At 34.0% G+C, this 22467-nt stretch overlaps 4 protein-coding genes across 5 annotated transcripts; 3 read left to right on the forward strand and 1 right to left on the reverse strand.

The window, feature by feature from the left end:
- Positions 1-1109: 1109 nt before the first annotated feature.
- Positions 1110-8084, forward strand: LOC107032267 (phosphatidate phosphatase PAH1-like). 2 transcript variants are annotated; one of them, XM_015233850.2, is made up of 11 exons: positions 1110-1262; positions 1440-2894; positions 3011-3621; positions 3723-3796; positions 4456-4540; positions 5153-5239; positions 5660-5732; positions 6586-6629; positions 6723-6851; positions 6945-7043; positions 7700-8084. In XM_015233850.2, the coding sequence occupies exons 2-11, from the start codon at positions 1556-1558 to the stop codon at positions 7757-7759; spliced, it is 2601 nt and encodes an 866-aa protein (XP_015089336.1). In that variant the 5' UTR covers positions 1110-1262; positions 1440-1555; the 3' UTR covers positions 7760-8084. The 2 variants fall into 2 exon arrangements, with proteins under 2 accessions (XP_015089336.1, XP_027768393.1); XM_027912592.1 differs by having other exon boundaries at positions 3017-3621.
- Positions 8085-8319: 235 nt separating this feature from the next.
- Positions 8320-10350, forward strand: LOC107032268 (pentatricopeptide repeat-containing protein At2g29760, chloroplastic-like). Its single transcript, XM_015233851.2, has one exon. The coding sequence runs from the start codon at positions 8320-8322 to the stop codon at positions 10348-10350; it is 2031 nt and encodes a 676-aa protein (XP_015089337.1).
- Positions 10351-10971: 621 nt separating this feature from the next.
- On the reverse strand, positions 10972-14442 carry LOC107032270 (ankyrin repeat-containing protein ITN1-like). The gene is made up of 4 exons (XM_015233852.2): positions 14233-14442; positions 13546-14121; positions 12784-13193; positions 10972-12156 (listed from the first exon to the last, which is right to left on the reverse strand). The coding sequence occupies exons 1-4, from the start codon at positions 14252-14254 to the stop codon at positions 11332-11334; spliced, it is 1833 nt and encodes a 610-aa protein (XP_015089338.1). The 5' UTR covers positions 14255-14442; the 3' UTR covers positions 10972-11331.
- A 5126-nt stretch (positions 14443-19568) lies between these two features.
- On the forward strand, positions 19569-22316 carry LOC107001733 (premnaspirodiene oxygenase-like). Its single transcript, XM_015199707.2, has 2 exons — positions 19569-20565; positions 21613-22316. The coding sequence occupies exons 1-2, from the start codon at positions 19654-19656 to the stop codon at positions 22198-22200; spliced, it is 1500 nt and encodes a 499-aa protein (XP_015055193.1). The 5' UTR covers positions 19569-19653; the 3' UTR covers positions 22201-22316.
- The last annotated feature ends 151 nt before the right edge of the window (positions 22317-22467 follow it).

Raw genomic sequence — 22467 nt, forward strand, 5'->3', positions numbered from 1 at the left:
GAGGAAATATAGAAGTTTTTGATGGAAGTGATCTATTATTTGATCTTTTTGATAACTTCTAAACATAGGAATTTATGATTGGTTGGTTTCCCCAAAAATTCATTCAATTCCTCATCAACCTTTTTGCAGAAAAATCTTTGACGTTACATTTAAATTTTGGAAATACACATTTAGATTCCTCACAAATTTTAAAAACGTTTGTTTTGAAATTTGAAGTATTTAACTAACACAATAAGATTATATTTGAGGAGGCTTAATATATACTATTATCGTCTCGTATTATAAGTTACTTTTTTAAAAAATATTAAATCATAATATATGTGTATTTTATAAAATTTACGCATAAAAAAAATATATTTTGCATATTATATTTTTATTGCTTAATTAATTAATTTTGAAAATATATTTATTTTGACTAACATTAAAAATCTACAACTAATTAAATACCTTATTTCTTAATGCAAGTGCAAATAGAAAATATGATTTATAATATGAGACGGATGAAATATTGTGTTTAGTCCTTCGAAAAATCTAATTACAATGTGTATTTATCTATTAATTTACGCCTAATTGACTTGTGATTTTCTTAATTTATTTTTTATTTTTATTATGTGTTCTAGATATTCGATATCGACATGATACATATTATTTTAAAGTGTTTAACCAACACAATAAAAATCATTTAAGGTGTCTAAATATGCATCATATTCAGTTATCATAAAAATTAAGTTAAAGTATCTATCTATCTATTATTCCACGTTAACTTATAATTCAAATTTCTAACTAATTTAATATTTTAAATATACAAAATTTAATAGTAAGTTATCATATTTCTTATATTATGATAATACAAAAAGTAGGAAAAATTACATAAATTAATACATTTTAAAAAATAATTACTGATTTTAGCGATACTTTTTGTTTATTACCATTTATAGCAATGCTTTGTTAAATTTGTAATATGTATTAAACTTGTATTATAAATGAATTAAAAGTGATCAAGTGAGGTAAAAATATTATTGCTATAAATGGTAAATATTTTTTTATTATAGTACGTTTATGTAAGTTTCCCCAAAAAGTATTATATAATTGAAAAAGGTGACGAAAAAATCTCAGAAAAAGAATCTTCGGGTATATTATTTTCTTCATTCTTCAACCCCATTTAGCGGTGAGATCAATTTCGAATTGATCCACTTATATAATTGGAGCTTGAAGATTTTCTGGGCTACATTCAATTTTTGTCACATTGAAAATTTCAATCTGTAAGTTTTCATATTTTTTTTTTCATGAATCCTTCGTTCTCATGCATTTTTATCGAAAAATTTCATTTGGGTTTTGCATTTTGAAGCTTATAGATATAAAATTTATGTTATTTGGGTATTTCGAATTCGGAAAATGTATGATCACACATGAATTTGCTACTATTTGATTCCATGCAGATTGTGGATTGGATCAGGTTGTTTTTTGATTTACGAAGAAAATTACATTGTAGGTTTAAATAATTGGAGTTTTTGATAATTTTGTATCTGGGGTTTTGAGTTTTTGAGGGGTGCAAATGAATGTGGTTGGTAAAGTTAGTAGCTTTATAACGCAGGGTGTGTATTCAGTTGCCACCCCATTTCACCCTTTTGGTGGAGCAGTTGATATAATTGTTGTGAAGCAGAATGATGAGACTTTTAGGAGTACCCCTTGGCATGTTCGATTCGGAAAATTTCAGGGTGTACTTAAAGGTGCAGAGAAAGTGGTTCGAATTGAAGTTAATGATGTAGAAGCTGATTTTCATATGTATCTTGATAACTCGGGTGAAGCTTATTTTATCAGAGAGGTTCCTGCTGATAATCAGAATGAGGTGAATGGGGATTCGAGGGATTCTGCTAAAAAGGAAGAAGTGGATACTAGTGATCTTGATAATGTGAACAATAACGAAGGTGTAAAGGAGGATAATGACTCTAATAAAGCCGAGTTGTCATCGAAAGATGAAGGTGTGACATTGGGTATAGAACGATTAGATGGGGGAGGTTCCGATGGTGACAGGAGATCCTCTGAGTTTCTGGAAGAACAATCTTCTTTGGAGGATTCTGCTGTAGCAGAACTTAGTTCCAGCAGATGTGAGAATGCGGATCATGTTGAGGAGGTCCTGGAATCACAAGACTCCAGTTCTGAAGTTGTTATGGTGAGTGTGGATGGCCATATATTGAAAGCACCCATCTTATCATCTGAAATGAATGTGGAAGATGTCAAATTAGACACGCCTAGGTTTCATCTAGGTCCTGGTCAGGGGACAGATTTTTCTGATAGTAACTCAGAGTTCATCTCAGGTGAAGCTACATGGGCTGATGAGTATCTGAGTTATCAGGCGTCACCAAAAGTTTCTCCTGCAGAAGCTTGCAATGTGAAAAAAGAGAGAAGCAAGGTTGAGCACCAGCCAGATGTTTCTGAAGTAGATGGCCGATATTCAGTGAATCTAGACGTCAAGAACCAGGAAAACGGCAACGTGGAGATCACATCATGTATCATTAAGAAGAATGCAGTATCCAACAGCTGTTTGGAGCTCCAAGCATCTGGCACGCATGTTGAGAATGAGGTTAATCAGCCAGATGTGGTTTCTCCTGCGAAGATCCAGGAAGTGGTTGACGATTTAGAAAACAAGCCTCCTGGGAAACTGGGAGACTGCAGTTCGTTAAATCCTGCTAAAACCCTCCCGCAAGGCGAATCAGTGATGGATTCTAATGGTTCTGATGGCTCAATAGACCATCAGGTTGTTAGTGATAAACACCCTGAGAAACAGAACAATGTATCTTTAGCAACTGAAGCAATACAGAGTGGCCAGAAAGGACCAGATGAATGTAGGCAATGTGTAGATGTGAAGCATCTTATAGAAGCTTTTCTTAAAGGTACAAAAGCTGATTCAGCACAAGTGGGGGGTCCCTCTTGTTGTAAAAATATGATTGCAGCCTCTCATTTATTTTTGATTTATTGCAAATTTCTCACTAATTTCGCACACTTTTAGTAATAGTGACAGGAGTAGAGATATCTCTTTGTGGCAGCTTGCTTCATGCTGGAATGGGTTCTAGTGCTGCTAGAGAAGCCTTTGATGCAAATTACATATCTGAGGAGGAATTCAGAAGTTCTTCAGAATCCATAATCAAGAACAAAAACTTAGTTGTCAGAATTCGAGGAAACTATATTTTGTGGGATAGAGCTGCTCCTATCATTCTTGCCTTGGCCGAATGTGATACGGAACTGCCTGTTGAATGTGCTGATTTCATACCTGTGGAGTTGGAGGAGACCTCAAAATCAGGAGAGGATGGTAGTGAGATCTCTTCAGTTCCTTCTGGACGACGATGGACTCTCTGGCCAAATCCATTTAGAAGGGTTAAGACACTTGAGAAAAGTAACTGTAATTCATCAAATGAAGAGGTCTTTGTTGATTCTGAATCTGGTTCAGTGTACCAGCCTATGGAACAAACAGCAATCGCTCAAGGAGGCAAGGGATCTCCTCCGTTGCAACTCGTGAGAACAAATATTCCCACTTCCAGTCAAATCACATCTTTAAACTTGAAGGAGGGGCAGAATGTGGTAACTTTCATTTTCTCAACCCGAGTCCTAGGGGAGCAAAAGGTTTGTCGTCTTTCTTTCAATCAAAATATTTTGTTCTAATGACGTGGTCTACTGTATTTTTGTATTCTTATTTTGGTTGCTCAAGCAACTTTCTGAAACAGGTTGAATCCCATATATACTTGTGGAAGTGGAACGCAAAAATTGTTATTTCTGATGTTGACGGGACTATTACCAAGTAAGATTTTGCACTAAAATGTTGGCCTTCAAAATTGAATGTTTGTGCATGCTATCTAGAAGATTGTCTTTTGCATACTTGAACTTATAAAGCCCTTTGAAGTCATTAAAGATTTAATTGATAAAGTTAGGAGTTCTGTCAAATAAATCGGGATGGACTTGGGAGTTCTTATTTTCTTGAACTGCTGCATAACAAATGGAACGATTCTTGCTCTTCTTTTTAGATTACATATGGATTGTGCATTGTCTAAGTTACTAGATTAGCAGAAGTTCTGAACTCAGTAGAACATTGCTTAATGCACTTATAATATCTTCCCCAAGAATATCTATAACCTTAAAACTTTATGAGGCTATCAATAAAGGCTAAAGTCTGACAAGGTTAGATTGTGTTAAGTTATCAGAAATGAGTAGAACTGAAATACCAAAAATTCTGATTCATGCGTAGTTGAGTTGAACAATGAGAAGATATATTTTTGGGGTGCCTATTGAGGAATATACTACTGTAAGCTTCATCTGGTTTATGTGAGAAAAATATGCTTAGTGATCATTATTTCTTTAGAAGTAAAAGTAATAATCCACATTTTATGTTACTGTCAAAATTGACTGTGAATGTGGATATATACGATAACATACCTTTGGGCTACATGTTTCATCGTCCAGGTCCGATGTTCTTGGTCAGTTTATGCCTTTGGTTGGGAAGGACTGGACACATTTTGGAACTGCCAGACTTTTCTCTGCAATCAAGGTACTTCTTTCTCTGACCTACATTCGAGATTTTGCATTTGTACACTCCATTAGTTCTATAAAACAGTAATATTTATTATGTGTCTAACTAGGACATGTGTTTGCTTACCCATTTTGATTGTGACAACTGACAACAGTCACATTAAGAACCAGCTTAAGACTATTCATCAAAACCACCATATCATGATATCTGCTGTCTCTACTTTTCTACACAACTAGCATGCAGAATTCCTGGGCGAGATGCCATTCCTTGAGGAAATTAGTAGTTCATGGGAATTCCTCTCCAAATTTCTGAGTATATTGTGTGGTGGTATCTGTTTTATGCCATCTTTTTGTATATGGATCATCAAAATATGTGTAAATTTGATTCTTCTAATATTTTGACCATCAGTTCTTAAACTGCTTCAAGTTCAATTAAATGTTGATCGGATTTTCACAGCTAGTTCAGTTGCATCTCCTAAGGAAGACTTATATAAAATGGCATGGGTGTCTGACACAAATGATGCTGAACATTATTTTTACCTCACTTCTATTTCACTTATATTGACCCAAGTTTTCCTTAGTAGTTCATTATGGATACTAGTGTTGATATGTTTTGGCTTATTAACTGCAGGAAAACGGATATCAGCTACTCTTTCTCAGTGCACGTGCTATTGTTCAAGCATATCTGACCAAGAATTTCCTGTTCAATCTCAAACAGGTAATAGATATGCATTCATGAGACATCAACCACACCAGTCCTAGGCTTCTGAATTATAGCGACATATTCTTCTGAATCCCAGGGAAAGAGTTGGTTGAAATTTCTCCTTGAACATTTTCAAATCTAGTGGGTCTTGTGGTGTTTAAATTAGCTTGACTTATAACTCTCACAACTTGGCCTTTTCTTTTCATTACTTGTACTTTTCTCCTACTATTCATTGTTCTCTCCCTCTGTGTGTGTGTCTGTTTCTTTTCTTCTTGGAATAAAAAGAGTCTTAGAGGATCATTTTGCTCATGATACTTGTCGTTCAACAGTATGTGCCACTTTGAATTTCTTGGATGTGACTTTCGTTGTCTTGTCATTGCTCTGCGGTCTGATTATCCAACAGATCTCTGACTATAAAGGTTATATGCTCTGTAGGATGGAAAAACCCTACCCACTGGACCTGTTGTCATTTCTCCCGATGGTTTATTTCCATCGTTGTATAGAGAAGGTACGGCCGTATCCTTCTAATGTCTTCTCATGCTTGTTGTCTGCGTCAAAATGCTTGATTGGTGCATAAAAGTTGGACATATTTCTTGGTGTTTGGCCATGCTGAAAGTATTAGAAAATCTCTGGTTTTCCTCATGGAATAGTTTACCGACATTTTCTGCAGACAATTACATTGAAGAGCCTATATGTTTCAATTTGGTTTGTCCTACTTTCCTTTTTTAGAATCTCTTCTACTCCACCTTTCACATGACATTTTAAGACCACAAAATTAAAGAGCATTTTGGTATATTTGACATATCTTTAATTTTATACCACAAGGTTCAAAAGTTTTACTTTCTTAAACTTCAGTCCAACAAACAAACTGAAACGGGGGAGTATTTACTTTTCTGGTAGGATCATGAATATTTTGTGTTCATGTGATTGGTTGCGTATGTTTCGACCATTGCGCAAAAGAATGCATGTATGCCATAGTTAGCTCCACCATAGACTTAGCTATTTTCTATTTTCTTGTTTAAAGGAAAAGATCTAGCTTGGAGTATGCAGATTATATTCCAGCTCTATAAGTTCATCTAAATCTAATGGGAAGTAAATACACTAAGCACGATATTTCTTCAATTGTATTCTTTTGATGTCCTAATTACCTCTTTCTTCATGCGCATTTGCTGATAGTCTGATGGAAACATTGTTCCAGTTTGGTAGGGATTGTTGTCTCTTTTTCTGCCTATTACTTTGTACCATGTCTTCATTTTCAAAGTGGCGATTGAAAGCATGTTGAAGGCAATCATTTTCCTACTTTAAGAAGGATTACATGTTATCTTATTCGATTTACTTCTTCCTTATTTTCGTCATGTCAGTTATAAGAAGAGCTCCTCATGAATTCAAGATAGCCTGTTTAGAGGTATGCACCTCAAGCTGACATTTCTTCATGCGGACTCCAACCATTTGGTATCTTCTATTGGTTGTCCTTTCTAATGCTATTTTTACTTTTCAGGACATCAAAGCACTCTTCCCAAAAGATTATAACCCATTTTATGCAGGGTTCGGGAATAGGGACACCGATGAATTCAGTTACAGAAAAATTGGAATTCCTAAAGGCAAAATTTTTATAATCAACCCAAAGGTTAGCAATCCCTGCCATATGCTTTGTTGTCAACTTCAGGATTTGTTAATTTAGTGTACAATGTTTGCCTAACATGTTAAAGTGGACTCACAGGGGGAGGTATCGATCAATAACCAAATTGATGTGAAATCCTATACTTCATTGCACAGTCTAGTTGATGACATGTTCCCACCGACATCCATGGCTGAGCAGGTCAGAAGCAATTTCTCATTTTTTCGTGTATTATCATCTCGTTAGTTTGCATGTATTCAAGTGTTAAAAGGTGAGATAATTGATACAGTTTAGGGGTGAAACAGATGCAATGCTGTTACTTTAATACCTTATCCTAGGCCCATCTAGTTGATCGAGGGATAGACAAATATAAAGAAGGGATTGAGAATCTTTTATTTGATCTTGCTTTGACGTATATGTCGCGATGCCTGTGTTTGAAGGAGGATTGTGGGTACGACAAATAAGAAGAGCGACCAAAAAATGGAAAGAAGAGTATGAGGGGTTAAGATTGCATTGTCAGATTCTGCAACAAAAGCACCATATTCAATCCTTGAATAAGGCTCACATATATTGATGTGTTATCTATGTTGTTTCAACACCTATAAATCCAAGTTAGAGACAATTCAATTTTCTCTCCGTCTCATCTTGTTCACCCCCTCCATTCCCGTGGCTTTTTACATCTAACTTCACCGATAGATTTAGAAAGTTGACAACTATCTTCCCCACAAAATGCGTGTTATTTGTACAAATGATCTATCTATCATCCCACAAAAATGTGTGTTATTTGCACAAATGATAAAATCTCTTGTTATTTTCTATCCCCACCATTTATTTCTGGATTTTCATTCTGTTTGCAGGAAGATTATAACATATGGAATTACTGGAAAATGCCCATCTCAGACATCGATTACTTGTAGAGATTTATCTCCTTCCAGCTCTTTGAAAGGAGGGGCTGCAGTTGCTGATTTTTTTGGTCTAATTGTAAGGAAAAAAAATACTTACTCGCACTCGACGTTTCTACCAAACCAAGATGAAGGTGTGAGAGTACATACCATTTGTGTTAACAAAAGTTAAGACGCTTGTCCTGTCATCATTAGTTTGATGTAAACACAGCGGATGCAAAGTTAATTTTTTTCTTTTTCTTATTACAATTGTATAAAAACGATTGTGTAGTCACGATCAATTCATATTGTCGTTTCATTTAAAGCATAAATTCCTCATGAAATAAAATTATTCGAATAATTTTCTTTCTTCAACTTTACTTTTGCATTTTTTATGCTACACGCAATCAAAAATATTTTTATTTCTCATATGCATTATGCCAATATTGTTTAATACAAATCCTCGATTTCAAGAACATGGATGCACTATTACGGAAGATTGATATCAGAACTTTTCATTTGACGTGTTTAGCAATACTTTGAGCTTGAGTTCACACATCTATATTAACGGATCCCGACTACACGCCAAGGTGCCAATGAATGGGCTATGGCAGCAGACACATTTTGCCCTTTCTCTGCTAAAGTCTCCCAACAAGCTCTCCACTTTGAATCACCTAAAATCCCTCCATGTGTACCTCCTCCGCACCGGCCTTCACCACAGCAGTTTCGCCGTTGGAAACTTCATCACCCATTGTGCTTCTCTTGGACTCATGTCATATGCAGCTCAACTGTTCGATCAAATGCCTGAACCAAATTCGTTTGTTTGGAATACACTCATAAGAGGGTTCCAACAGAATCGTGCTCCGAAATATACCCTTTATTATTTTGATCAAATGCGGGCAAACAATGTCCAGCCTGATAGTTTTACTTACCCTTTCGCCATTCGTGCTTGTTCAGGTTTACTGGAGTTTCCTAGAGGAGCTAGTTTTCATGGTCAGGTGGTTAAAATTGGGGTCAATTTTGATGTCTTTGTGGGTACTAGTTTGGTTGATTTTTATACTGCTATGGGGGATTTGAACATGACGAAGAGAGTTTTTGAGGAATTGCCGGAGAAAGATGAGATAACATGGTATGCAATGTTATCGAGCTATGTTAACAAGTTCAATGACATGGGGAAAGCTCGAGATTTGTTCGAAAAGATACCGTGTAAGGATCTTGTAATTTGGCATACCTTAATCCTGGGGTATGTCAAAGCTGGGGACTTGGAGCTAGCGAAAAAGTATTTTGATGAAGCGCCTGTTAAGGATTTACTCATGTACAATACAATTTTAGGTTGCCTTGCCAAGAATGGTGAAGTTGAATGTCTCTTGAGATTGTTTCATGAAATGCCTTGTAGGGATTTAGTATCTTGGAATACGGTAATTGGAGGGCTCGTACGTGATGGGAGGATTAATGAAGCTATGAGATTCTTCTATGAAATGGAAAGAGTGAATTTATCGCCTGATGATGTTACCCTAGCAAGCTTGCTCTCTGCTTGTGCACAAGCTGGAGCTCTGGACACTGGGAAATGGTTGCACTCATATATTGATAGGAGGTGTTCTGAGTTAAATGCTGTGATTGGGACAGCTCTGGTGGATATGTATAGCAAGTGTGGTGATTTAGGGAGTGCTGCGGATGTCTTCAATAAGATGTCTGAACGTGATGTTGTAGCTTGGAGTGCTATGATCATGGGGTCCTCGATGAATGGGCAAAGTAGAACTGCATTGAACTTCTTTTACCGTATGAAAGATGAATCTGAAAGACCAAATGATGCGACAATTTTGGGGGTTCTGTGTGCTTGTGTGCATGGAGGGTTGGTTGATGAGGGAAAGAAGTGCTTTTATGGCATGTCTGAGGAGTTTGGGTTAACACCAAAGTTGGAGCATTATGGTTGTATGGTTGATCTCCTTGGTCGAGCTGGTTTGCTAGATGAGGCGTATAGTTTGATACAATCTATGCCATGTGAGCCACACACGGGTGCCTGGGGAGCCTTACTAGGAGCATGCAAGATACATAGAAATGTTGAGCTTGCTGAAAAGGCCATAGAACACTTGATCCAACTTGACCTTGATGATGGGGGCTACCTCGCAATTATGTCCAACATATATGCTAATGCAGGAAGGTGGGAAGATGTCTCAAAAGTCCGAAAATTGATGAAGGAAAAAGGCATTGGTAAATCACGAGGGATCAGCTCCATTGAGGTTAACGGGGTAATACACGAATTTGGTGTCCAAGAGAAAAAACACCCTCAAGCCAGAGAAATATATGATATGATAGATGAGATTTATAGACGACTAAAGAGGGCAGGCCATGTTGCAAGCACCAGAGAGGTATTTTTCGACGTTGAAGAGGAAGAAAAGGAAAAGGCTCTGTTCTTCCATAGTGAGAAAATGGCTGTTGCTTTCGGACTTATTGCTACTGATAAAACAACTATCATTCGTGTGGTGAAAAACCTTCGCATTTGCCCTGATTGTCATGCAGCTATGAAGCTGATTTCTGCTAGCTTTGAAAGAGAAATAGTCATTAGAGACCGTCATCGTTTTCACCACTTCAAGAATGGCGTTTGCTCTTGTAGAGACTATTGGTGAAAATACACAAATCCCCCTTCAACCATGATTGCTCATGTCAGTGCAAATGGAGAATTGCTAAACAAGAACTCCTACCTAAGAGAGGCTGTGAAACAAACAGTGTCATGGGCGATTTCTTGGCCTGAAGTCATGGACTTCCCCGTTCCCCTGGTGTAGCTTTTGACAAGTGCGCCTGTCGCCTCACCAGCCACACACACCTGTGCCCATACACAGGCAATGCCCACAGGTCACAGCACCGATCAGAAAGCAGCACCCTTAGCACCAGGACACACTTGTATTATAACCAATGCCCTGCGCATAGTGCATACAGGATGAAGCCAAAGACAAGGACACACTCTCTCCAAGTGTCAGTAATAATCAGCCAAACTACCCTTCTAATTCATGATGTTGTACAAGTTGCATAGAGTCCTTTGTACAGCCACAGCTCATATGTTCATTTTATAGCCTTACATTTTTAGTAGTACGAACTTTTGTCTCCATTTTTGAAGCCATGGTTAAACATATAAGACGTTATAATAATTCATTTTCGTTTTCTGAGTTTCTATTTCCACAATTTCCATATTCAATCGAAAAAATGTAGAAAAGAAACAGTGTTTGACTTAACAAGATGATAGTCTGAGATTAAATAGAAAGAAATACACTAAGATTAACGCAAAATTTTATCGACAAAAAGGAATTTAAGAAAAATGAAAAAGGAATAGGGGAAATGTATATTTGTTTTTGTAGAAATTTAAATATTATGCACTTCTAGCACAAACAAAAACCTTCTCCAAATAGCGCTTGTACCATTTTGCTGTGATTGCTCTCTCTTCTCTTCATCTACCATTAATATATCCAGCCAGTTTCCAGAGGCGAATTCGTTTACAAAACTGCTGAAATGCAGCTTCAGTATTTCCAGCAACGACCTACTGCAACCGATCACTGTTCTTCATATCTTGTCTGAGATGACACACAGATACTCTGAAACCACTATAGCTTGAATCAGAGAGCAAACATTGGATTTAAATCTGAATCGGAAATTTCCGTGTGAAATGAGTTGGTTCTAGTCCTTGTAAACTTCTCCCTCTTCCTGATTTTGCGAATTCTTTTAGACTTCACAACATAATAAGTCATTGCACCTAAAACCCCCGCCATTATGATCCCTGCAACAACTGTAACAAAAATTGCAGCCCATATATTACGCTTTCCAATAACTACATAAGAAGCAGATACAAAGGCCAGACTAGTGAAAACCGCGGCCAACCACATGAGTTTGTTAATCACCCCAATAACCCTTTTCTCTGATTTTGTCTCACCCCTGACTACTGTGATTTGTACAACCACGACAGCCAAGGACGTGAAGAGTGCAAGAGCATTTGTGATATAGAAGATCTTAAATGCAGGGGTGTTGGAGGCCACAGCGTATCCGGAATCAAGATCACCACCAGGAACTGTGAATATAGCAGCAAAAGCTACTGTTGCAAAAAGAGAGGCAACTATAGTTACAGAATTGGTAGCAGTGTTAATTCCTTCTCTGTGGAGCTTTTGAAGCTCCTTTGCAATACCAGTCATGTTCTTGTTAGTCCTTCGAGCTTGTTCAAGCTGGGAGTGAACATTTTTCTTAATTTCTGTCACAGTCTTCCTAAGCTCATCTCGCGGCTGATTCAATTCATTGGCTCTACAAGCACCATAACGTTGCAAACACTCTTTTAGTTCTGTAGATTCTTCAGACATAGGAAGACCTTCAGCTATGTCTAGAGCTGTTTTGTTTTCTCTAGTCAATGCATTGACATTTGTGTCGTCGAGCATCAATAGTTCTTGCACTATCTGCAGTCATATAAAGCTAAATTCAAAACACAGATTCTTTAATACCTAAACATTACCAGTACCGTATAAAGACCACTTTCATTTGACAAGCTATGTTACAGTCAAAAGCTTGACAACTTCTTATCCTTATAAAGGATGAAATTCTAGAGAAACCTAATAGTTGTTCCCTAATCCTACCTGAACAACTGATCGTTAGAGGTGTGTTTTAATGCATAGCTGATGATAGTGCAAGTAGGTAAATAGAACAACTGACAGTTGAGGTGTGAAAACTCGCAAAAAAGTGAGAGTTCATGTGTGTTTTTGACTATTATTCTAAAAATTATTCAAGAATGTCTAAAAATGCTTTAGGGATCTCTAGAACATCTAAAGCGTTTGACATGACGTTGGAGAGAAAGGTTACTCCATAGTAATAATTTGAACTCCTATAGTATCTTAGCTACACCTAGTAAGACACAATGAATCACATCCAACAGATGTATCTAAAACGAAATTTGAGCATGCTCAAATCAAATTAAACCGAAACTGGGGAGAGAAAATATTAAGATGGCCTTAACATTTAGCCCACGTAGAACAATGAATCACAGCTTTATGCCATCAAAAGTAGTTAAACAGAGCAATAATGATTACCTCTGACCGCTTTTTCCGTGTGGCAATATGTAATGCAGTATTGCCAAACTTATCCGGAAGCATTACAATAGCTGGATCTGCTCGCAGAAGCAACTTCACCACTTCACAGCTAACGCCTTTTACAGCCATGTGTAAAGCAGTCTGTCCTTTCTTATCAGTTCTTCTTGCCAGTTGTGGATCCTTATCCAGCAATGCTTGAACAATATCCACGTGGCCTTGGCGTGCAGACAAATGTAACGCGTTTTTTCCATTAGATCTTGATATCTCTAACAAGCTAGAATCCTTGGAAAGCAATTCATGGACAACTGATGTATGCCCTTTTGTGGCTGCAGATACAAGAGGAGTTGCATTCGATTGACCAACTGTCTTGCTCAACTCTGGCTCATGCTCCAACAGTAACTTAACAATAGCTGCAAATACATTTTCCACGCGTTAGCTATTAAAATTATAAATTCCTCGGATTCAACTGATCTGATTGATTAATTTTTGGACTAAAACAAATTCATTTTCTTTGCCTTTTCCAGTAAAACTAGTTGTCAGACACCAGAAAGCAATATCGAGTGATTTGCTTCGTTCTTAACCTCAGATCATTTGCTTGACAATGACAAATAGTAGAGTAAATGAAGCAAAGGAAACAACACATAATAGTAAAATTGCAGAATACGATAGTAGGAGAGTAATACTGATAAGGAAAACTAAACTAGGCTCGACTATCTACTAACACAAACGATTCTTCAAATCTATGTATAAATTTTTTATTACCTTGATGACCTTGGTTAGCAGCAATGTGCAAGGGATCAAGACCAGAACGATTCTTCGTCGTGATCCCTTCCTTTGTACTATAAGGCAACAACTCCTTAACAACATCAATATATCCCCTTTCAGCAGCGGTAAACAACGCTGTTTCGCCTAATTCATTTACCTCATTCACCATTGCTTCCCTTATCTCAGAAACCTCTGCATCAAACTCCGCCCCGCTCATGGTTTTCAACATCTGTGCATCAATTTCCCCTAATATATCCCTCACAGCACCCACATCCCCACGCTGAGCCGCGAGATGCAGCTCCGTATCGTTATGCCGCCCTGTCACCTGCTTTACATACTTTTTCTTCCCTGTTGGATCCATCCTTTTCCCTGAATTCGATAAAAGTAATGCTTTCCCTGAATTTGACACAAACAGGGCTTTCCCTGAATTTGATGGAATCAAAGCTTTGCTTGAATGTGACACCACAAGTGCCGGTGCTCGTGGCGACGGCGACGATGATGGCTCGCCGGCATAATTCATGTTCGAAATTGGATGTGGGGCCGGAGGTAGCCCCATTTCCAGATCCATCAAACCTGAATCACACAAATCCAAAAAAAATTAAAAAATTACATACACAAGTGTATAATCCTATAATATAACAATAACAACGTCTCAATCCCAAACAAGTCGATTCATGGCATTACCTTGTTGGTTGATGGAAGACATTATAGATTTATTTATTTATTTTTGATTTTACGATTCCATCAATGGAATTTTTATTTTTAATTCGTAATTGAAGAAATGGAGGGAATTAGGGGCGACGGCTGACGGAAAAAGGGAAGTGGGGGGACGCCGCCGGTGGTGGTGAAGGTGGTTAAAACGGTTAATATAAAATGATATAAACGCCGCCGTAGTGATTACCATATTCTTAACGACCAAAAGGTTCGGATTTTGTTTGTTAGTTATAATATTTGAATTCTAACTTTTGTGTTTTTTTACTTTAGTGGCTATTATTAGAGTATATAATTTTTAGTGGTGGAGTGTAATTACACTTGCTCAAAATAATAATTTTACATAAACAAACAAATTATATGTATTATTAACATATGAGTTGTGGTGGGACGATTGAGATTCTTTTGCTCTTAACTAGAGATTACATATTCGAGTTTTTGGGAATGAAAAATATTGGAGAAAATTTTAAAAATAACAAAGATAATAGATATAATAATGTTCTATAGTTATAGTTCGGTAACTGCGCTTCATAGTTATAGTTTCGTTTAATATGGAGGCTGGCTTTGTATATTTCGCTTGCAAATATACAGAAAAGGTAAGTATATACAAAGACTGTTGTTTATATATTTCGCTTACGAATATACAAACAAGGTAAGTATATAGAAATTTAGTATATTATATATACATTTAGGAATTTTTCAGAATTTCGTTTGTATATTTACCTTATCAATATACAAACAAGGTAATTTACTACGAATTTTTCTTAAATAGTATGTAAATAGCTATGTAAGCATATACCTCATATATTACTTTTTCTTTATACTATTGTAAATTTATTGTTCAGATTGTTGATATAAGGAGCATTATAAAATGATGCAATGTATTTCAACATCGTACACATCTAATATAATATGATACATTATGAAATTGACTAAACGATATATAACAATCGTCATCTAAATAAGTTACTAGTGCTTGATGTTTTATTTCAAAGTTTGTCTATCTACGGTATCTGTAATAGAACAAAGAATAACAAACGATTCTTCCAGCTACTTTAACAGATCCCTCTTGGGGAGAGTTGCTTTTTTTTTTTAATAATAATTCTATCTCCTACATTACTAGTTCTTTGTTATATTGTATATTTATTCTTCATATATTGTTGGTGTTGGGATTATAAAATAACGTAAAATAATATAATCTATCTCAATATTATACTCATCTAACATAATATTTTACAAACGATATACGACAATCATCTAAATAAGTTAATAATGCTTGGTTTTTGTTTCAAAGTTTGCCTATCCGCATTTTAATTGACGAAAGAATAATGAACGATCGAAGTAATTAATTAATATATATATATATATATATATATATATATATATATATACTAGATTCTGAGAACGTGCCTTGCACGTTTGTCCCTTATTATTATTATTAAATTTTTATATACTAAAAGGTTAAGTAATTAAAAAGATGCTTAAATTAACAATAGTAGTTTAATCATTTATCTTTTATTTGCTAAATAATAACAAATATAATATGAAGAACATTAAATAGATGAATATCTAGTTATTTTTTTGTTATCCTTCTCTCATTCTCTTTTCTTCTCATTTTGAATAGTGTAATTTCCTTCCTATGATAATATCAATCTTAGTAATTGGTTCTTAGAAAGCATATTAAAAATGTAATTCTCAAAGTGTTTTTACATAAATAGTGGAGAATGACTCTTCACATTGAGCTTTTAATTTTAAAAAATTATGTGTATGAGAAATAATTAACATTCAATAATTAGGCAGAAGAATATCACATTATCATAAATAAAATAATATCTCTAAGTCAAAAGTAGACATTCTAGTTTGGAAAATAATTACTACTAACTATTTTTGGGTCCAGCTCCAATCAATAATCTATAGATTGGAGTTTGACAATTTTTCAGCTATAGTTAAAATTTTACATCAACAATAAATAGCTTATTATCACAGTAGATAGACGTTTGATGCATAAAATTTATAAATGCTAAAAGATTTCGTCAATGTAGTACATATGCAAACTTATGATAAAAATACTTGGTATATTACGAAACACACTTGAAGCCATTACCATGATTAATATGTCAATTATTTTTATCATTATATCACATATACGTCTTCTTTTTAACCTTAAAAAGTACTGTACACATGATTTATGAAGAGAAAAGAATAATACTCCTTTTTTCATAACATTACTCTTTGAATAATTAATATAAATTGAGCAATATAAACTTTTCAAAATGACTTATTCTAGATATATGATCAATTTGAGGAATGAATGTTCCAACAAACATATAATAGACTAATAAGATCAATAAATTATACATATAAACGAAAAGTTTAAATAAAAATACAACCTCAAAATCACATATATACTATATAGAGTATGATCCATTCTTTATCTCCAATTAGGTGGGCCATTTTATTTTAGTTCATATATATATATATATGATTTCTCATTTAGTCATTATTCTCACTACCCATAAATAATAATTTCAAAAATATATTTATACTAAAGTAGAACACTCTATCGATCTATCGAGAGCCAAATAAGCATGTCAAATGAACTGATTAATCTTTCATAAATATGAATTTCATCAGTAATTAAGATACATAGTAGAACATGAATTGTATATTACTATTTTCTTCATGTAGGATACAAAATATTCTAATAAAAAAAACAAAATCATAAGAAAGTACATCAACATATATAAAAAGGAAATATATAATACTTAGGACGGACAAAAAGGAGCGGATAAAAACAAAATATAATTACTGCACATACAAAATGATTTGCAAAGTTCATTTTTGCATGATAATCTCTCATCCTCTTCTTGTCATTTACATGAAGATCATGCTAGGTAATTTATAGAAGTAGCTATGATGACCTTTGAGTAGATAATTAATTTGCATTAAATTAGTTCAATGGTTTTAGTCCATATCAAATTTGTTTAATGGAAAAACTTTTCAAATACTCCTGATTTTCACAATAGAGTAATTTATTAACGTGAATTTGATTCATGCACCAATCTAAATGAGTTATTTATTAAATTTTTAATTATAGTTTATAATATTTGTTTAATTATTTTAATATAAGGGTAAAATGGTAATTCAACTTTGAGCTTTGAATCTTCCCACTTATAATATAATATGATTGAAAAGAAAAGACAATAGTAGTATATAATATGCGTTGAAATTTCAGTAAATTACACTAAAAATTAAATCTCTCTCTATATTCCTAAATAATTATATATTTAATCTTGATCATCAATTAAAAACAACTGGGAAAGTGAGTTTCTCTTAGTGCATGAGTCGTTTAATTAACAACTCATAAATTGAATTATTCTTAACGCATGAGTCCTTCTTACTCATCATCATCTTCTTCTTCTTTTTCGAATCGAACCACTTCTTAATTTTCTGAATTGCACTTCCATTATTGATCTTCAACTCGTAACTAGTAATATATATCTGCCTGTATGACATCATTGTAATTATTTCTTCTTCTTGTTCTTAGATCTTGTTTGCGAAATTTATAACTCAGCCTTTTAAATTTTTTTTATGTATAATCGATAATTTATAAGTTGTACATCAAATCCTACGTAGATAAGAATTAGGTCTACGTAATAATTTATAGTAACTATTTTTTATGAAGTTCTATATCAAAACCTACATAGATAAGAATAAGGTCTACTTAATTTAGAGTTTAAAAAAAAAAATCTTCAATTTTTTTCCTTTTTTTTCCTTTTTCTTTTTCGTGTATGTGTGTTGAGCTTTTGTTAAGTGAGGGAGTTAGGAAACTCTTTTTTTTTATGTTGTATATCAAATCCTACATGTAAAAAAAAAAAAATTAGGTCTACTTAATTAATGGTAATTTTTTCTTTCTCTCTCTCTTTTTTTTTTTTAAATTTAGAATTGGAAAAACCTTTTCTGTATATGTTTAGGATTACTTGCAATCTATATCAGGATATGTAATGTCAGCTGCATATACTCAGCTTATTAGTCTAATTAACATTTCTCAATTATCAAATAATTGGTATTTAAAAAATAATTGAGCAGTGTATTCATTGAAGGATTACTGAACAGTGTTTTCATTGAAGGACTGCTTCTTCCTCTTTGATACCTTTATAGTATAATATAATCTGATGGTATCAATGAGTAACTAAGCAGTGTTCTCATTGACGTTTGCTTTAGTTCTTCGATGAGATTTACTCAATCATCCATGATATCATGTTGTATATAATGTTGTGGTATCATTGAGGTATGTTTCAATTCTTCTATATTTTAATTTAAAAACAATTTTAAAAAGAGTCATAATTTAGTTACAATTTTTTAAAATTTGTAAAAAGAGAAAAAGAAATATTTTCTACTAATTAATTTAGAGTTTAATATTAAATGTATAGCAAAATATACTTATTAATATTCATAGCAAACATAAATTTTGCTATGAAACACAATTATACAAACTATAGTTATAACATACAAATATAATTTTTGTATTGTTATATGTGAAAGTTGCTCAAAAGTTATATTGGGTTAAAATTACTTATTCAAAATGCTCCAATTATAAATTTATTAATACTGAAAATGGTCATTCATCTATAATATATTCCTCTCATATTTGTAGACCTCATTTAGGTAATATTTCAATTTAATTTGCATTCTTATTGTTCCAAAATTCTTACACGTAGAATATGAGATAAGATTTCTAATCTCATATTTAATAGACAAAATTAGATCAACATCTCATTCATTTCTCTTTCTTTCTATTTTCTTGCTTTGCCTAGAAATGGAAAAAGAGAGAGTAAATTATCAAAAACAAATTCCAAAAAGTCAAACAAGGTAGTTAGAGACGTTTATAAGCTGCATACTGCTCGATGGTTACATTGTAGGGAAATATTATCTAACTAAAAAAAAAAATCATAACTATTATACATCATACATATATATGGTTATGTATTATTTACAATATTAATACATTATATAACTATTTATACAAAATCGATATATTATATATACATGCAATCTTTTTATTGAATATTTTTTCATTTGTACAGTCAGGAGCGGACCTTATGGTCAGTGTTCTATTCAAATCTCCTTCAGCGAAAAATTATATTATTTATACATGATTAGTATAATTTTTAATGTATATATAGTAGATGTGATCTCCCTTCTAGTTCGTATGCCTAATCTAGTCTTCGGTTAGTTCTTACGTCTACTTCTTCAAATTTTGAACTCTCTTAATGAAAATTCTGGTTTTGCTCTCTGTGTACGGTCTTTATATATTAGACCAAAAGAAAGACTATACAAATATTGCTTTGAACTTGAGAACTGAGATATCCCCTCTTTTGACTTTGCTATCTAATGGAGTTACAATTTTCATACAACTTCATTTTCTTAATCCTTTTCCTATCATTCCTCTATCTACTACTTGTGGAATTGAAAAAATCAAGAAACTTACACAAAAAACTTCCCCCAGGCCCATGGAAATTGCCCTTTTTAGGGAGTGTTCATCACTTGGCATTAGAAGGTGGACTTCCCCATCATGCACTCACAAAATTGGGCAAAAAACATGGGCCTTTCATGCACCTTCAACTAGGAGAAATTTCTACAATCGTAGTTTCTTCTTTGGATATGGCGCGAGAGGTAATGAAAATTCACGACCTTGCTTTTGCATCAAGGCCTATATTAGTATCCCTCGACATAATACTTTACAAGAGTACGGACATTGCGTTTTGTCCTTATGGAGATTACTGGAGACAGATGCGCAAAATATGTGTCTTGGAACTTTTCACTGCCAAGAACGTACGGTCATTTAGTTCCATCAGGAGAGAGGAGGGTTCGAGCCTCGTGCAATTCATCCGGTCATCAACACGTGGCGAACCGATAAACTTTACTAAACGAATTTCATGGTACGAGAGTTCAGTCACATGCAAAGCAGCATTTGGGGAGTTGTTGAAAGATCAAGAGAAATTCATTGGAATAGTGAGGGAATTGGCAGAATTGACTGGTGGATTTGGTGTGGCTAATATTTTTCCTTCAATCAAAATCCTTCATGTGTTAAGTGGAGTGAGGAGTAGAATCTTGAAAGTTCACAAAAATGTTGATGCTATTGTTGAGGATATTATCAATGAGCACAAGAGGAATATTGCAAGTGGTAAAAAGGGAAATGGTGCATTTGGAGGTGAAGATTTAGTTGATGTTCTACTAAGATTAATGGAGAGTGGGGAACTTAAAATTCCAATCACCAATGATAACATCAAAGCAATTATCATTGTAAGTATTCTTACTTATAACTAAATCTATTCAAAGAATTTTTTCATGAAAAATAAGAGAATTTATTATGGACCTCCTTGAGATTTATTTGATCTGCATGAAAAGATTTTGTAGATCTTGAAGTAATAAGTTATCAATAAGAGTTCGGTCACATCTTGATATGATATTTGTGAATATTCCATGAATTCATGTAATTTTTTACATGCATATTCAAGGGAGAGTAAATTTTAGTCTTAGCAAACATAAAAATCATATTCATATGCTATAGCTATAATTTGTATAATTGTGCTCCATAGCTATGGAGCATCATATTTGTATAAATCATTGGCAGCCTCTCAATCCAATTTTATATGTTTGTATATCTGCATAAAATTTGAATTTGTATACATTTGAATCAAAATAAAACATTTGTATATCAAAATCTCTCTCTTTCTCTCGCTTTATACAATACAAATTATAAATTGTAATTTGTATAATATGTGTTTGTATAAAGCGAGAAAGAGAGATCAAAGCAAAGAAACCTGAGCAGGGGAGATTTGTATTTGTATAACTGTATAGGATTAAAATATATGTTTTTTTTTATATTTTTATGTACAGTTTTCTCTCGCTTTAAGAAAAACGCATATGCATTTTATACGTTTGTGCTTGTATAAAGTGAGAGAGGCGAGGGAGAGACTAGCAACGAGAAATGGAAAGTGGTGAGCGAGAAATTCAGGGAGAGGCAAATGACAATTATTTGCTACGAGTTACAATTAAAGCAAACTGTAGTTATATCATTTAATTTGAATTAATAGTTTGTTATTTTATACGATGTTTCTTTTTATATAAATGTACGAGCATATTATCTTATACATAAGCATGTGTACGTTATGATTTAGGATAGAGTAACTTTCAAGAACCATAACTGAAATTAAACTGTATTGTAAAGTTCTATAAAGTTTCAAATGTCTAACAAATATTCATATTTCAAGGTTTGCCTTGATGCTAAAACGTATTATACATGCCTATATTTATGTTAATTCTTATTTGATTATTAATGAAATGTAGGACTTGTTTTCTGCTGGAACAGAAACTTCAACAACAACAACAATATGGGCCATGACAGAAATGATAAGAAACCCAAGTGTATTAGCAAAAGCACAAACTGAGGTAAGAGAAGCATTCAAAGGGAAAGAAACTTTCAATGAAGATGTTATTGAGGAGTTGAAATACCTAAAACAAGTTGTTAAAGAAACCTTGAGACTTCATCCTCCGCTCCCTCTCTTAATCCCTAGAGAATGTAGAGAAGAAACAAACATCAATGGTTACACTATCCCTTCAAAAACAAGAGTCATGGTTAACGTTTTTTCGATGGGGAGAGACCCAAAGTATTGGGAAGATGCAGAAAGCTTTATCCCCGAGAGATTCGAGGGGAGCTCAGTGGATTTTATGGGGAATAACTTTGAGTATCTTCCTTTTGGTGCCGGAAGGAGAATGTGTCCTGGAATGTCATTTGGTTTGATCAATGTTTATCTTCCGCTAGCTAACTTGTTGTATCATTTTGATTGGAAATTACCTCATGGTGTGAAGCTTGAAGATGTGGACATGAATGAGTTTTCTGGAATAACTGCAGCAGAAAGAGTGAACTTTACTTGATTGCCACTCCTTATTATCCTTCTCATGAATGACATTTGAAAGAATGGTAATTTATGTATTTTTGTGTCATCATGTTTCAAGTTTTTATGTATATATATAATAAAAGGCTTAAATAATGTCACGTGGAAAAAAAATCTAATTCTTTGTTAATGCACAAATGAATCGAATGTGACAGCATAAATAACCTAAATTTTAACAGATGGCACGAATGAGACATTTGTTAAAAAGTAAGCATAATGAATGAACCTATCTTTCTAGATCAAAACT

Source organism: Solanum pennellii, chromosome 10, assembly GCF_001406875.1.
Source record: "Solanum pennellii chromosome 10, SPENNV200".
NCBI classification, from domain to species: Eukaryota; Viridiplantae; Streptophyta; class Magnoliopsida; order Solanales; family Solanaceae; genus Solanum; species Solanum pennellii.

Coding starts and splice junctions, on each gene's coding strand:
- LOC107032267 (XM_015233850.2), top strand. CDS start 1,556: ATGAATGTGGTTGGTAAAGTTAGTAGCTTTATAACGCAGGGTGTGTAT. Junction 3,622..3,722: donor GAGTCCTAGGGGAGCAAAAG/GTTTGTCGTCTT, acceptor TTTCTGAAACAG/GTTGAATCCCATATATACTT. Junction 6,630..6,722: donor TCAAGATAGCCTGTTTAGAG/GTATGCACCTCA, acceptor TTTACTTTTCAG/GACATCAAAGCACTCTTCCC.
- LOC107032268 (XM_015233851.2), top strand. CDS start 8,320: ATGAATGGGCTATGGCAGCAGACACATTTTGCCCTTTCTCTGCTAAAG.
- LOC107032270 (XM_015233852.2), bottom strand. CDS start 14,254: ATGTCTTCCATCAACCAACAAG. Junction 14,122..14,232: donor GTCTTCCATCAACCAACAAG/GTAATGCCATGA, acceptor TGTGTGATTCAG/GTTTGATGGATCTGGAAATG. Junction 13,194..13,545: donor TGCTAACCAAGGTCATCAAG/GTAATAAAAAAT, acceptor ATGTATTTGCAG/CTATTGTTAAGTTACTGTTG.
- LOC107001733 (XM_015199707.2), top strand. CDS start 19,654: ATGGAGTTACAATTTTCATACAACTTCATTTTCTTAATCCTTTTCCTA. Junction 20,566..21,612: donor ACATCAAAGCAATTATCATT/GTAAGTATTCTT, acceptor AATGAAATGTAG/GACTTGTTTTCTGCTGGAAC.